The following is a 15839-nucleotide window of genomic DNA, read 5'->3' as shown; positions in this document are numbered from 1 at the left end:
GGATAAACCAGCAACTTTGAAAATGGCAGATTATGTGTGGTCAGAAAGCCATGAAACTAAATTCAGTGCCCTCGTCTGCAAAAGTTGTGAAAAAAAGAATTTCTATTTTAGCAGAAAATATGAGGGAACAAGTTATTTCTTCAATAAAAGAGAGTAAATGCTTTGCTATTCAGCTTGATGACACTAAAGATGTCAATAGTAATTCGCAGCTGATGGTGTACGTTCGCTACAAAGGTTTACATGCAATTGAAGAAGAATTGTTTTGTTCTCCTCTCGAGTTGCGATCTCGTGGAATTGAGGTCTTCAATAAAGTTAATGAATACTTTAATAACATTAATTTAAATTGGGAAGACTGCATTGCTGTGTCTGTTGATGGAGCTCCAGCTATGTTGAGTCATGTAAGTGGTTTTTCGGCTTTGGCGAGAGAGAATAATCCAAAAATTGAAGTTAACCACTGTATGATCCATTGCCAGGCACTGCTTGTGAAACGTTTGGAACCTGCACCGGAAACCGTCATGCATGATGTTATCAAGGTTGTCAATGTTGTCAAAGGACATGTACTAAACACGCGACTATTTCGTGAATTATGTAAAGATGGTGAGGCTGAATATGCAGAAGTGAGGTGGCTCTCACATGGAAATGTTCTGAATCGAGTGTGGGCTCTCAAAACTGAACTTGAAATTTTTATGGTTGATCAAAAGCATGTTCTCGCAGATAAGTTTACAAACTTCTCGTGGATTGCACATCTCACATATTTAGCTGATATTTTTGAGTATGTGAATGCATTGAACAAAGAATTGCAAGGAAAAAACATCAATATAATTTCAGCCAGAAAAAAGATTTCAGCATTTGGATCAAAGCTTTTATATTGGAGACAGAAAGCAGAACAAAACTAGATAGCTGCCTTTTCAAAGTTAGCTTTGTTTTTGGAAGATTGTGAAAATATTACTTTTGACGACATCAAGGATACAGTTATAAGGCATCTTACCAAACTCAAAGAGCGGTTCTCTGATTACTTTCCAGATCTTGATTCATATACTGTCAGTTGGGTTGTAGATACCTTTAAATGTGAAATTGCTGATGTACCAGAAGAGACTCGAGGGTTGGCAGAGGCACTTTTTGAACTTCGATCCAATAATGAAGCACGTATTGAATTTGAAAACAAAGCAGATCTGTCATATTTCTGGATGTCAATAGCTACAAAGGCTTTCAAAATTGCACATGAGGAGGCAGTCAAAAAGTTGCTACCTTTTGCAAAAACCTACCTTTGTGAACAAGGATTTTCCACTCTAATGAACATGAAAACAAAGCAGAGAAATCGATTGGACCTCAGAGACAGTATCCAAATTGCTCTGACATCAAAATGCCCTAATTTTGATGTTAATGTATCAAAAATGAAACATCATTTCTCCGAAACCTGAAGTGAAAAAGTTTTCAAAAGTTTTCTCATTATGAAACAAAAAATCCTTTTGTTTCATAATGAGGATATTAATTTATTTTATCACATTTATTTTATACTTTTTATATTTATAATTGTATTCTCCGTATAAATAGATTTAATAAACCTTTTGAATTTAAATAATGTATGATTTTCTCCCTTTCAAATCAAGGGGGTAACGTCAGCATAAATAAATATATTTTGGGGTAATAGGCAAAAAAGTTCCCCGACCCCTGCTCTACTCACTTCAATACCTTCCAGCAGTAGTCTCTCCAAGCGACACACCATAACCACTCAAATGCAGTCCATCGCTCCCATACAGTTCACTTCATCCTTCAAACTCATTCCATATATTAACAAACTGTACCCCCGTCTCCTCACACATTTCAGCCAGTATATCATTCATAATCCTTGCTCTCTGCCTCATCTCATCACAGTCATACCTAAGCAACATGCCGACTACCCTTCCTGTCACACTATTCTCTTTTATCCTTCTAAGCAGCCTCCTGATATCCATTCTGACTCGCTCTTTGTCCTCTGTCAAATCATTCGTGCTGATTAAAACCATCAACTCCTTTGCTCGCTCCCTCCTCATATCCAATGCCTCAATCACTCTACTCATTTTACCGCCTGGAAACATACCTTGTGCATCCTATCATCCAGCACAACTTTAATGATAGAGTCGCCATATAACGCCACTCGCTCATCTTTCGTTAACTCAAAATTTTGTGCTATCATGATTAGTTTTAATAGTTTTTACCCAAATTTTCTTAATTTCTTTCCGCATCCATTTCATCTCTTTCCTCATCCAATCCAATTCATCTTCCAAATCTCGCATCACATTCTCTCTATCATCAATCTTTCTAATTTTGTAACTCTCGACACCCTCTTCTCACTTTCACTCTCATTTATCCTTCTGCGCTTCTGTACTTTTGGTCCAACGTGGGTCCAACTTTTGCTATCATTCATTCTTTCGATTTTTTCCACTTTTGACGCCATTTCCAGTTTCATTCGTTCTCTCTATTTCATTTCCTTCCACCACTCTCGCCTCACTTTCGTCCTTTTTAACATCCGTTATGGTTTTTAAATCACTCGTTTTCTTTCTTACTGATTTTTTAACATTCTTTCGCCTCTCTTTCACACCATCCTTCTCTTTCGAACGTGCACTCATTTTTCCTGTGACATTCTCGCTGCTAACACTTTCCGTCATCAATTTCATATTTGCATTTATCAATTCCTCATTCAGGTCACACTTCGCACACACCCTCATTCCATCCGCCCTAAACATCCACAAATCATTTATGTAATTGAAAGAATACATATAACACACTTCACACTTAACGAAACTACTGAAGTTTAAATTAAATTCATGGAATGACAAAGCTGCCTCCATGTTATTTCCTCTGCTGGTTACTACTCTAAGGTCTAATAATAACAAATTTGTAATTAAGTTTAGGCAAATGAAAATCTCCCACACTAATAATACTGGTAGCGCACAACTTTTAGAGCAGCTCTTACTCAAATAATCACATACATTAAAATCGTCTGACATTGTTTTGAACATTGGAGCCATGACACACAACACAGTGTACAAGAAAACAAATATTAAATCTTTAAAAATTAGAAAATTATGCACACTGACCTCGCAGTTGATCAAACAACATAAATATACTGATACAAAACAAATGACTTAATTATCGCTAAATACTTCCAAAAAGAACTCTTCTTTTGGCACAAAAAATCACCACATGTACTATCTTCTACCCTCCTGTGGCAATCCCCCAAGATGCAGTGATTTAACCTTAGTATATTCCTGGGTCTTGCACTCACTGATGACATTTTAATGATGTTTGGCTGGGGGTTGTTCTTGTTCTGGAGTAGATCCCTATCTTCATTATGGTGTGGAACAGAGGGTTTTGAATGGACTTTAGCCAGTTGCTTAGTACAGCCAAGGTTATAAACAGTAATGGGTTTTGACTTGCTGCAGCAGTTGGTTCTTTCCTGCTGCAGCTTAGTACAGCTGAGGTGTAAAACAATGGTTGGTTTTTGCCTGACACTGAGTAGAATTGAGGTTTTGAAAAGTGGCAGGTTGCAAATTAGGGGGGAGGGTGCTCGCTGCTTAGCATTGCTGAAGTTTTAAATGGTGACAACTCTTGTCTTCCACTTAGTAAAGGTAGCAGGTACATGTTTACTGCTTAATACAGCGTTTCAAACAGTGATGAAGTGCTGCTTAACTTAATATAGCTTCGGATCTGGGAGATCTTCCAGATCTGCAAACATTCACCTAGAAAAACATAAAAATACATCTGCAGCCATGAGTATGGTCAGTCAGGTCTTGCTGACCTTGAATACCTTAAAGATGCCATGCCCAAAATTATATTCTTGGTTTAATCCTTTATCCAAGTGTAAGCAAACAAAGTTTGCACATGAGGTAACCTCATGAGTAGGCAACTCATATATAGAGGCTAATGACTTCATATCGCTTGCCTTAGTATTCCATAATGCAAAGCACATATCCTTACAAACATGTATAATGCTATACACTATGGGTAGGGTCACTACACAAACCAGCTTCACTATATACGTGAAAGGAAATCTCCAAATACTTGGGCAATCCCCTAGATCACTCTAAACTGAGCAAGTGTAAGCAACCGGAAGGATAAGTTTACTCAGCAGTGGTTCCACTCAGTGACAGGCCCACCCTACCATGGAGAAGAACCCTCAGATGTATGCCCAATGGCAGGCTCACTCCACCACCAAGCAGAGTCATGAACTCAACAGTGGCCTCACTCAGAGATAGGCAAAAACCTGCCACTGAGAAGAGCCGCTCATATCTCATCACAGCAACCACTACTGCATAAAGACATATCAGTGAGAATCAGATTCAGAAGTGATACCAAGGCACAAAATTACTGGCTGGATGGGTGAAGCAAACATGCTTTTTATATTCCCCCTTTATGCTCGCCCAATGGGGGCAGTGGGATTAGCTGTGTTCAGCTGGGAGTAGGATTAACTTGGATCTTTTGCATTTGCAGTACTCTGCTTCATTGTAGTTGGCAGCTTATTTGATCAGCAGATTTGGGTGAGTGCTTGTCTAGGTGAAGAACTTTTCTGCTAGATCATCGAGAAGGGAGGAGGTGTATGGAATGCTGACTTCTCGATGGATCTGTGTGTTTCTAATAGATCATGATGCATCCAGAATCATCTGCAAGCACTTCTTCTGAATTCTTTGCAGTTTTAAAATGTTTGACTGTGAAGTATGGCTCTATGCTGGGGAAGCATAAGTGAAAACCGGAAGTATTACCATCTGGTAAATTAGTACCTTGTTTTACATGTCTAGTTTGCTGCTGCGGTTGATCATGGGGTAGAGTTGAGCTATTACTTTGGATGTCTTTGAACCTATGAGTTTGATATGACTGTAAAATTGGAGTTTTTTTTTTATCTAGTTGTATACTGAGATATTCGATTTCTGTCTGCCATGGAATCTTTCTCCAAACAGCTGAATGTCATCTTTGCTGGGGACCTTCCTTCTGGAGGGTCTCGCTGAGCTTTTGCAGAGGTTTAATTGGATCCTCCAGTCTGCCAACCATTTCTCCAGTGTACTGATACTGCCTTGAATTCTTCTGATTGCCAGATGGGGGTTGAGAGATCTTGCTAATATTGCAGTATCATCCGCACATAGGGCTGTGATGGTTGTTCTCAAGTTTTGTGGGATGTCTGCTACGTAGATTGAGAATAGAAGAGGGGCCAGAAGAGAGCCCTGTGGCACACCTGCTAGGATTTTACATATGGTTGAAACTATTCCATTTAATTTAATTCGCATGTATCTATCACTGAGGTAAGCTTTAATTAATTTTACTAACTTTATTGGCATATTAGTTTCTATAAGTTTGTAGAAAAGGCCCTGATGCCAGACCTTGTTGAAGGGCTTTGCAACATCTACAAATACCGCAGTTGTGTGCTGTTTCAATTGAAGCTGTTTGTGATGTGTTCTACCAGTTGGTGTATTTGTTGCACTGCGCTGTGTTCTCTATGGAATCCGAATTGTTCATTTGGGATAATTCCATGCTTATTTGTTGTTGCTTGTAGCCTTGAGAGGATAACTTTTTTGGTAACTTTTCCAAGGCTGGATAGAAGGTTAATGTGTCTGTAACTTTGGAGGAATTGGGGATTATTTCCTGGCTTTTTTAAAAGGTATGATATCAGCTGTTTTCACAGCTATGGGAAAGTGCTGGAATCTTATAATTGCGTTAGTTATATTAACTAGATGAACTATGTCCAAAAGCCTTTCTTGGGAGTAACTTTATTATTCTATTGGTGATACCATCTGGACCTTTTGCCTTTTTGTTGTTCAAATGAGTTATGATGTTGATTACTTCTGCTGGAGTAGTGGGGGTGATGAGTTCTGAGTTATCCTTAGGATGTCATAAGGCTTTCTTGACCTGTTGGTGAACTTTGTAGATGAGGTTAATATTTAAGTTTTCATACGAGGGCTGCATTGTTTTTCCTGGTTATCAATTAGAGCCTCTGCTTATTCTTTGTCAGTATGTGCAATTCTGTGCTTTATCTGCATTGGGGTAGGGATTAACTTTTGGTGCAAAGGATTCTTAAAAATTTCCAGATTGTGTGATCCTCTGGGTTGATTGTTGTTAGTTTGGTTTCCCATTCATGATTACAGTATTTTTGAAGAGCATCTCTGACTTGCCTGTTTAAATTGTTTAGTATTGTTTTGTCTTGCAGGACTCTCGGGTTGTGGTATCTCTTTCTGGCTTTGTTTTTTTTGTTCTGATTAGGTCCATGATGTCCTCAGGGATCTGACTGGTCAAGTGGAGGACAGAGGATTTAGTGACTTGATTTGGCTTGTTAAGTTATTCACGGCTTTGTCTATTTCCTCTTTTTTGTGGATGACTGGTGCTGGGCCGATGTGCTCAGGGAGAATTTTGGAGAGCTTATCCCATGCTATAAAGGAGTGTGTGTGTGGGGGGGGGGGTTGATTTGCATACCTAGTTTAAGCTAGATGGGGTTGTGATCTGATGATAACTCATTTATTGTTTCCAGTTGTTATTGATACCTGATGTTTCTGAGAATGACGATGTCTAGTACATCTGAACTTCCTGATGGGCTCGATGTGTCCAGCTACAACTGCAGAGTTGAGTGTTGTATAAGTATAAAGTGTGGTCATTTTTGTTGATTGTGGAGCTAAACCAAGCTGTATGATTGGCGTTTAGATCTCTTGCTATGATAATGGAGTCTGTGGAGCCAAGGATGGAGTCCAAATCAGATGTATGGGGATGCTTGGTAGATTGTATGCTGCATAAATTTTGATTCTGCAGGCATTGTTAGTGTGAACTTCTATGCCAGTTATCTCTAGGTTTGTGTGGGTTGGTTTTGATTATGGCTTAGATAGTTTTTGATAAATATGGTTGTGCCTCCTAAACTGGAGCTGAGTCTATCAGTTCTATACATTGAATAGCTTTTGAGTTTTGGATTGTTAGCTGATCTGAGGTGCATTTCATTGATTAAAATTATGTCCGGATTATATCTATATGTAAACTCATGTAGTTCCAGGATCTTGTTGGTCAGACCATTGGCATTCCAGGCTATGATCATGAGGGAGTTCGGTTTGAATTTGCTTTTATTCATCACTGAGGGCTGTCATAATTGACTAGGTTCCTTGAAGGAATCTCTTTGTGAAGGATGGCAAGGGAGTAGTTTTACTGAATTCCTGTAGTATGGTAGCTAGTGAGGTAGTCAATACTGATGTTAGGTTGGGCTTGCTTGCTCTTGAGATGCAGTAGTCTTTGTTCATACACCTTCAGCATGTGTTTTGGTTTTGATTGCTATCTTTCCTGGGTTATCAGAGTTGAATTTATTTGTGCTGGAGAGCTTCTTGGTTGCTTTGAGTGTCATTGCAGGGGGGGGGCACAGTTTTTAGATGGATAATGCACCCCTTGTAATTGGCAGGATGAGGTCCTCTGCAGTTAGTGCATCTAGCCGGCATGAATCTTGGCTTGGTGCATGTGATGGTCTGATGGCTTTCACTGCACTTCAGACATCTGTAATTTGCCTTACATAGTTTTTGGGCATGGCCAAACTTTTGGCATCTATGGCACTGCCCTGCTAATGCCTTCTTTTTGAGTGGCTCTGTTGTAATTCTAAGGCCACAGATAGCAGTCAACTCATAGATTTTCTTCTGAGTGTTGGTAATTTCAACCAGAACAAGTGGCATTGGTCTTCTGTTGGATCTGAGCATCCTACTCACTTTAATTGGGGTCAGGCCCTGATTGATTTCTTCAGGAGTGATGCTCTCAGCAACCCCACCTTCAGATTTCTTTTGCTGGGTAAAGCAAAGGTATGGCAGGGAAGATTTGTGTAGCCATCAATTTTGTCATCTGCCTATAATCTGTGACAGTGGCAGGTTGGATTTTCACACACACCCCCATCGACGTTTTTAGCCCAGGAGTATGTGACGTTTTGTTCCCTGAGGGCCTGTGAAACAGAGGTCCACTTTTCCTTGTCCCGTAATATAATGGGGGGGGACCTTTTCCTTGTTACTCGAGACATCTTGCGTTGACGAGTCCTCCTCCGTTTGATCTTCTGCTGTTCTGCGCCTTTTATTTGTGTGTTCCACCTGGGAGTCATAGGTGGCAGAACAGTCGTGAATTCTCCTTCTGTGACTTCATCCTCATCATCATCAAGGTCATTAGTCTGTGCATGCAGATTTAAAAATCCTGGCCACTCAGATTCAAACTTCATCAGTTTCTTGAACAGGTCAAATGCTTGTTCCTTGTTCAAGTTATGGATTAAATCGTTAATATTCTCCATAACGATCATCTGGAGCCTGCTGGTTGGAGCTGTTTCCGGTCACAGAAGAATTTCTGGGAGACTTCTCCAATAATCCTGTAGGCTCAAAAGCCTATAGCAAGATCCCGTAGATCATAAGATCTGCCAGCAGAATCCTGTAGCCACTCACGAGAGTCTACTAGCAAAATAATGCATATCTGGAAACAGCTAGTGTTGGGGAGGGAGTGTCGTGTTTTCTCACTTAGCCTCCTCTAATTCCTACCTCCCTAAGAAATCCAGCATCCATGACTGGTCTTTGTTGTAGGTGGGACGTAAACAGCCATTAGTCCTCATGCACTTTTCATGCAGAGGGGAAGAATGTAGATTTCAAGTTGGGTAGTAGTCAGTGCAATGTGAGAATCACTAAACACCTCTGAAAAGAAAAACAGTGCAAGTCTATTCATTCACACTCAATCAAATTCCATGCTCACTCAATTCACTTTCAATTGATACCAAAGTTGAAGGAATGCAGAAGTCATATTTCCATATACAAGTAGCCAAAAGGTGTCACACCTTATTACTAAAATACTCTGGATTAAAGATAGATGTTGAAAGTTTTCCACTTGGTTATAAATTAAACATGCCAAGAAATTATATTCTTCATTTAATCCTTTATCCAAATATAAGCAAACAAAGTTTGCACATGAAGTAACTTCATGACTGAGAAACTCATATATAGAGGCTAATGACTTCATATCACTCGCCTTAGTAACATCTTAACATCATTGCCTACATTTGGTAAGCAATGATGTTAGATCAGGGAGTGGTGGTAGACCTTACACTTTGAAACACTGAACTGGCAGTTCAACTTAACTGCTCATTTATGAAGTCTATTCAAGTCCTCCTGCAAGGCCATAACAACCGCATGACTGCATTGCTCTCTGCAATTTTGCATCATCTGCAAACAGCTGCATATCACCAGATAAACATATCCCAATATCATTAATATACAAATTGAACAACACTGATTCAAAAGACTGAAACCTGTGGCACACCACTAGTGACCTTCCTCTTTTGGGATACTCCATCCTGATATAAAACTTTCTGTATAAAGAGGGTGTGAGTAGGGGAGTGAGAAGTAGGTTTTTTGCATGCAGAGATGTTTGGAATGCCTTGCTTGAGAGTGTGGTGTCTGTAGAGAATTTGAGCGCGTTTAAGGCACAGTATGATAAGCTGTGTGTATGATAAAAGGACCGCCTAGATGAGTCTTTGACTCCATGGGGTCTTGGGATAATAATAATAATAATAAATGAGATATGTGGTTATTGAATAATATTACTATGTGACTTAATGTGTGCACTTTTCTTTTTCGAACTTCAAATAGATTAATGATTCTAAATACATTATCCAGAATAAAGAAAGCAATATACTGACCTATAACTTGGATGATTACTGAAAAATTTTCTTTCTTTATCAAGAACATATTCCATATCCTTCTTATTAAGTACATCTTTTTGGCTTCTATTTAATACTCCAATGTGTCCTTAAAATTTGAAATAAAGAAATAACAGAATTACAGCTTTTTGCCTCCGTGGTGGTCTGATGTTAATATAGTTGACTCTCACTATAATAAACACTGTTACAATAAATTTGCTCATTATATCCAACCATTCAAAAATTCATGACCAAAGTCTCACAGGCACAATACTATGCTAAAAGAAATTCAATCGAACAAAATATTCTTGCAGTCCCTCCTACAGATTTGTTATAAAAAGAGTCAATTGTAAAAATAACAATAATTAAAAATAGTTTTTTTTTGGAAAGTCGAGAAGGGGGTAGAAACTTTGTAGTTATTTTTCACACATTTCTTTCTTTCCTTTCACCGATATAAAGTACTATTCTGAACTTCAATAGTCCCAAAGACACATTAACACACACTCACACACAGTAAAATAACACAGTTTTCTTTTAAAAAAAAAAAAAAACAAGAAAAATCCTATTTAAAAATATTTGAAATAAAAATTATATAAAACAACACCATGAAATATCTCTAAGCTCTTGACCTAACCTTGTTAAATTAGTTAAGCAAATTGTGTTGTGCTGTGTGACTGTGTACATAACAGTACAGATTATCAGAATAACATTAGCTTTACTGTTTAATGAAAGTCTTTCAGCCAGCTGAATCCCTAAAGAATGGAAAATGAGTAAGATACCACTACTAATGCATAAAGGTAGTCCCGGAATGGAATCAAACAGTTTGGAGGCATAGACAGTTTGTATTCATTCTGTGGTCATTAACTTCTTCTTCTTAAGCTTTCATGAACCATTAAGGTTCTTAGCTGAGGACTTCACAACTGAATCTGTCTTGAGGATAAGGTGGTTGGCCCTATGCCTCCTGGTGTGTCCTATGTCTGTAGATGTGTGTGTGTGTGTGTGTTCACGGGGCTGGTTTGCCTTTCTGGGGTATGAAAAACACCCAAGTTTCTGGGTGAAAAAAAAAAACCCTACCTCCATATGAGACAAGCTAACTCACCTTTAGTCAAAAGGGACCAGATATTCCTTGCGTCTTGGATGGGAATTGAGCCCGGGTCTTTCCGACCCTTTGGTAAGAAAAACTTGGGTTCAATCAGTCCATCTATACCAACTGAGCTACAGAGGCTCGTGGTCATTGACATTTTAAAGAATTTAGTAAGATCATATACATATAGAACTGGGCAGGTGATGATAATATTATTTAAGATAGTCAGCATAATTCTATAAAGGAAAGCTCATGTTTAGTAATTTGGTTCCCTTTTATAATAAAGTAACGAGAGGAGGTGATGAGAGAAAGCATTTCACTTTGCTATATTTATTTTGCAAAGACATTTGACATGATAATATTCAAGTTGCAATGTATGGATTTAGATATTAGATTAGTGAAATTTGAAACTGACTCTGATATATATATATATATATATATATATATATATATGCATGGAGGTTCATTTTTCACGTTAAATACACCCAACAATGTGGCCAACGAAGGAACAGCTTTGAATACGTTAACTACAACGTTTTCATGTTAAATATGTATAGTGACTTCCTGTGCTGTTCACAGTTTTATACTCAATGTTTATTCTTTTCTTTTATAAAAACACCCAAAGAAGGCTGTAAAAAGTTGAAACTAGTCATGTGATATTATTAAACCTTTTCCTTTTCTCTCAGTTTATGTCATTCAATTCTTTAAAAAAAAAAAATAAAAAAAAATATATATATATATATATATATATATATATCAAAAGAGTAAGGAGTAATAACAGAGAGCAATAGAGAGAAGGAAGGTTAAAGTAGAATTCCACAGGGCTTAGTAGTGATGTGATAATATCATTGGATTGAAGGGAGATATTCAGTTGTTTGCAGATGATGCAAAGCTGGGAAGTGTTATTAGTAATATAACTAACATTGAGGCTCTTCAAGTGGATTTGAAAATGAATGAGATGTCCATTCATCCATCAATCTCACGGATGATTTCGGGTTTTCTTTGATAAAATCATGCACTTTTTTTGGATGTTAACTTTGCTCAGTCCAGTTTTTGGATGGCCTGGCTTTTCGTCATCCTCAAGCATCTCGCGACCACTTTGAAATCACTTAAACCACTCGTAAACTTGAGTAGGGGATAAGCATTCATCACCGTATGCTTTTTGAAGCATTTGATGCATTTAGGTAAAACTTTTACCACGTTTAACACAAAACTTAATCGCAGCTTTCTGTTTGAAATTCATCTTCTGACTATTCGTCAAAACACACTGTCACTCTTGGCACTATAACTCGGCTTCTAATGAAACAAATGTCAAAACAGTTGACACCACATTAATGAAGATTGCTGCTTTCAACAACAAAAAAGATACAAGAGGTGTATCTTCTATTTTCAAATAGTTCAGTTTCTTTTTGGACAGAGGGTGTATGTGTATTTTTATGGAATGTGCAAAATGTTGACCTGGTTGTTTAATGAGTATTGCAATGAAGGATTCCAAAGGTCAAAATTGTGACTCTGTATGCACGTGGTGATATGATAGATATTTTCAAATACAGACTGGTCTATACATTTGCTTTTGTGGTATACAAAGTATTGAAGATGTTTGTTAAGCATTGTATATAGCATGGAATTGACAGAAATAGGATTCTCTATGATATCTGCAAGGATATTATTATTATGAGACACCTCCAAGGAGTCCAAAGACTCATCGAGGTAGAGAACCTATTCTACAATTCTCCATCTCCACAACTCCTCAATCCACCAACTACAACAAACTGCAACCACCATCATCATCTACCGACTACCACAACCACTAGTATTTTCACAGATAATCACAAATATCCGTGACTATGGTGGGATTTAAACCCACAATCTTTTGGCTGGAGAGTGAATATGCTAACCACTTGGCCAACCAGGCCACTGAATCATAATACTCATCACAAAACTCATTGTGGGAGGCCCACTGTAGAAAACAGAAAGTCTATCATACCATTCCTTAAACCCATTGACCGTTTGTGCTTTCACCACTCTATCAGACAATGTATTGCATGGTTCATCTACCCTCCATGCAAAGAAACCACTCCTTAACCTCTTGCTCATACCTTCCTTTCGTAACTTCCAGGAATGGATCTTGTCCTCACTCATTCCCTCCTGTTTCACCAAACAAAAGAATTCCTCAGTGTCAATAGTTTAAAAAAAATCTCAATCAAATCACCCTCTCCTTCTATTAACCAAACTCTTTAGTTCAAATTCCCTCAACCTATCCTCATAATTAACATTGTACAGTCTATCATCTTTATTATCTGCCTCTGCATTCTTTCCGTGCTTAATTTATTCCCTTCAAATCCTGGAGTTCAAATTTCAGCACAATAGTCCAGGTGTGGTCAGATCAGGTCTTTATACAATAGAATGACAACTCTTATTTCTGCAGGTCAGCCTCCTTCTCAGTATTCTAACAATCCTCTGGGTTACCTTCACCACCTTTGCAATATGGTCCCTGAATTTCAGGTTTCTATCAATCATCACCCCCAGATCCATTGCATTATTATACCTGGGCAATACACTCATTATCTTTCTTCTCTCAGTCTTCATTTGTACAACCTCAAGCATGAACCTCAGATCTCTTGCCTCCAATTCACACTGCCTCTTAAGTCATTTGTGACCACCATTGCACCATCTCTTCCACCCTTTCATCTCACTTAATTGCCATGACCACACTTTCTGTCATTCATTCATCCAGTCAAACACTCCTCTTGCAGTCAATATTGTATCCCACTGCTCATCGAGTCTCCATACATCACACTCCTGACCACTCTGTTTCTTCCTTGTTCACCTGCATCCCTCACTCTCTCCTCTATCATTTTCTTACTTTGTTCCCCCCACTTACCTGTCATCTCTCCATCCCTGGGCATTGTCTCTTTTCTCTCATTTACTGGTTTTCCTATTCTCTCTCCTTCTATCATTCCTATAACTCTCTCTCACTCCTACTCTGATTCACTTTGCATTTGTTTCCAGTCGCCTAATCTCAACTTGTTCCTGATACATTCCACTTCCTTCAGCACATCTATTTTTCTCTCTCTGCAAGCTACTACTCTTGCTCGACATTCATCTTCCCAATTAACACCATCTACAAAAACTGCACGATTCAAATCTACTGTACTCACTACTTTTATTTTTTTATTCACATTTCATTTGTTTTCCTCACCCTCGATCACGTTCATCTCTCTTGGTCAGTATTCATCCATTTCTGACATAATGCTGCCAAGGTCTGTTATGCTAATTTCTAAATCCCGAAATTCTTCCCATTTTCAGCAGACATGCTCCCCAATCTCTCACCTGCCACGTTTCTAACTGCCAGGATGCATACATGCCACAAGCATGGCATACCACAAAATCCCATAGGATGATGAGTAAAATGTAGTCCTTAAATGGAGGTGAACTTGGTGATAAACTATTAGCAGCTGCTGTAGCTGGAACTGAGTGGAGCTGCAGTTGCTGCCATTATTTTTTAAATACCGAAGAAAAAAATAATGAACTACTCATTGAAATATTACTTTTAAGTACAAATTATCCACAGAGTATACATTGTATGTCTAGCTTAGATTACCTGTAATTTAAAGTAAAAACCCTAATAAATAATGATGAAAACTTTTTTTTTTTTTGCTGCTACCTTGTAACACATCCAAGTATAACCTCCATATGCAAACGATAGGTCATGCTTTTAGCAAACTACTTGGATTTTATGAAAAATTGATAAATGTGATGGATAAGGGGGACTCATACGAGTATATCATGTTTCTGGACTCTGTTAATTCCCTTCACAAAGTTGTATAAGGAGAGATAGAAATGAATTCTTCATAAGAAATGAAAGTTTATAAAGCACTGAAGTGAACAATGAATTGATCCTTGGGTTTATAACATAGCTAAAAAAATAAAACCGTATTTTTTAAAAAAAAACATACAAACAGAACATTCAATAAATTACCTCTTTTTAATGGCAGAACTTTATTTTCCAAAATATCCTTAGCATCAGTACCTTCATCCATAAGATCCAGCTTAGTGAGCACACTTATTGTTCTTTCACCTTAAGGAGAAATAATACAAATGGATGTCAGTATCTTATTATAGCATGTAACTGTATCATTACTACATTAAAAACTATTCTGCATGAATGCTTAAAAAGACATTGTAGATCTCAACTATTACATAAGCAATGATAATGACTGACATGATTTTCGATTTGTTAAACAATGGATGACTGAAAAAGAGTGAATGCATTTTAATTATTATTATGAAGGCTCTTCCACAAAGTCCAAGGACTCATTGAAGGAGAATTCCTTTTTGTCACTAATACATCATATATATCTCTCTCTCTCTTAATATATTAACCCAAGACATGGTCTATAATATTATCATTATTAGACAGATATTTCCATGGAGTGAGAAGACTTGTTGCAGGAAACAAACACACTGGCTTTTATACACATAATACCTATCATACTTCTTCCTAAACTCATTCACTGTTAGGACACTCACAACTAATTCTGGTAAATCATTCTACTCATTCACCAAAATAATATATCCACACAGCCTTACACTACACTCTTATACAACTTCTAGGACTGACCTTAGTTCTCTCTCTCTCTCTCTCTCTCTCTCTCTATATATATATATATATATATATATATGTCATTTACTGAAAAATTTTCTTTGTCTCAATCATATAGAATTATTTTAATAACTTAAGTTTCTATCATGCCCCTCTTTTCTGCCTATCAACTAAACTTTGCAACCTACACACCCTCAACTTATCCTGATCAGTAACTTGTCTCTAAATTCTCTCCACCACCTCCTTATCCCCAAGAAATCCAGGTGAAAAGTATCTAACAGTAGGCCTATTCCACACAATTACTATGCACCATGAAAAGAACATATGTTTCCTATATCTGATGTTTCTACCATATCTCTCCTCTCTCTCGCTCTCTTTTCTGCCTATTCCTTAAACATTGAAATCCCAATTCCCTCAATCTCCTCATATGCACAATTCAATAGGCCAGTTATCACCATGGATATCTGATGACGGATTGTTTCAACTGTCTCACC

At 37.8% G+C, this 15839-nt stretch overlaps 1 protein-coding gene across 3 annotated transcripts in view; it reads right to left on the bottom strand.

Annotated features, from left to right (window-relative positions):
- Positions 1 to 15839, bottom strand: part of LOC150093740 (dynamin-1-like) — a 321001-nt gene that overhangs the window by 181996 nt on the left and 123166 nt on the right. For all 3 annotated transcript variants that reach the window (XM_090413070.1, XM_090413072.1, XM_090413071.1), the window contains exons 6-7: positions 14722 to 14820; positions 9656 to 9764 (exon numbers count right to left, since the gene is read on the bottom strand). In XM_090413070.1, coding sequence (XP_090269196.1) covers positions 9656 to 9764; positions 14722 to 14820 — 208 coding nt within the window. The remainder of the gene's footprint in view (positions 1 to 9655; positions 9765 to 14721; positions 14821 to 15839) is intronic.

This window comes from Typopeltis vanoorti, chromosome 23, assembly GCF_054136105.1.
Source record: "Typopeltis vanoorti isolate ZY-2024b chromosome 23, IOZ_Tvanoo_1.0, whole genome shotgun sequence".
NCBI classification, from domain to species: domain Eukaryota; kingdom Metazoa; phylum Arthropoda; class Arachnida; order Uropygi; family Thelyphonidae; genus Typopeltis; species Typopeltis vanoorti.
The sequence above is the reverse complement of the archived record's forward strand: the minus strand, read 5'-3'. Positions and strand labels throughout refer to the sequence as shown.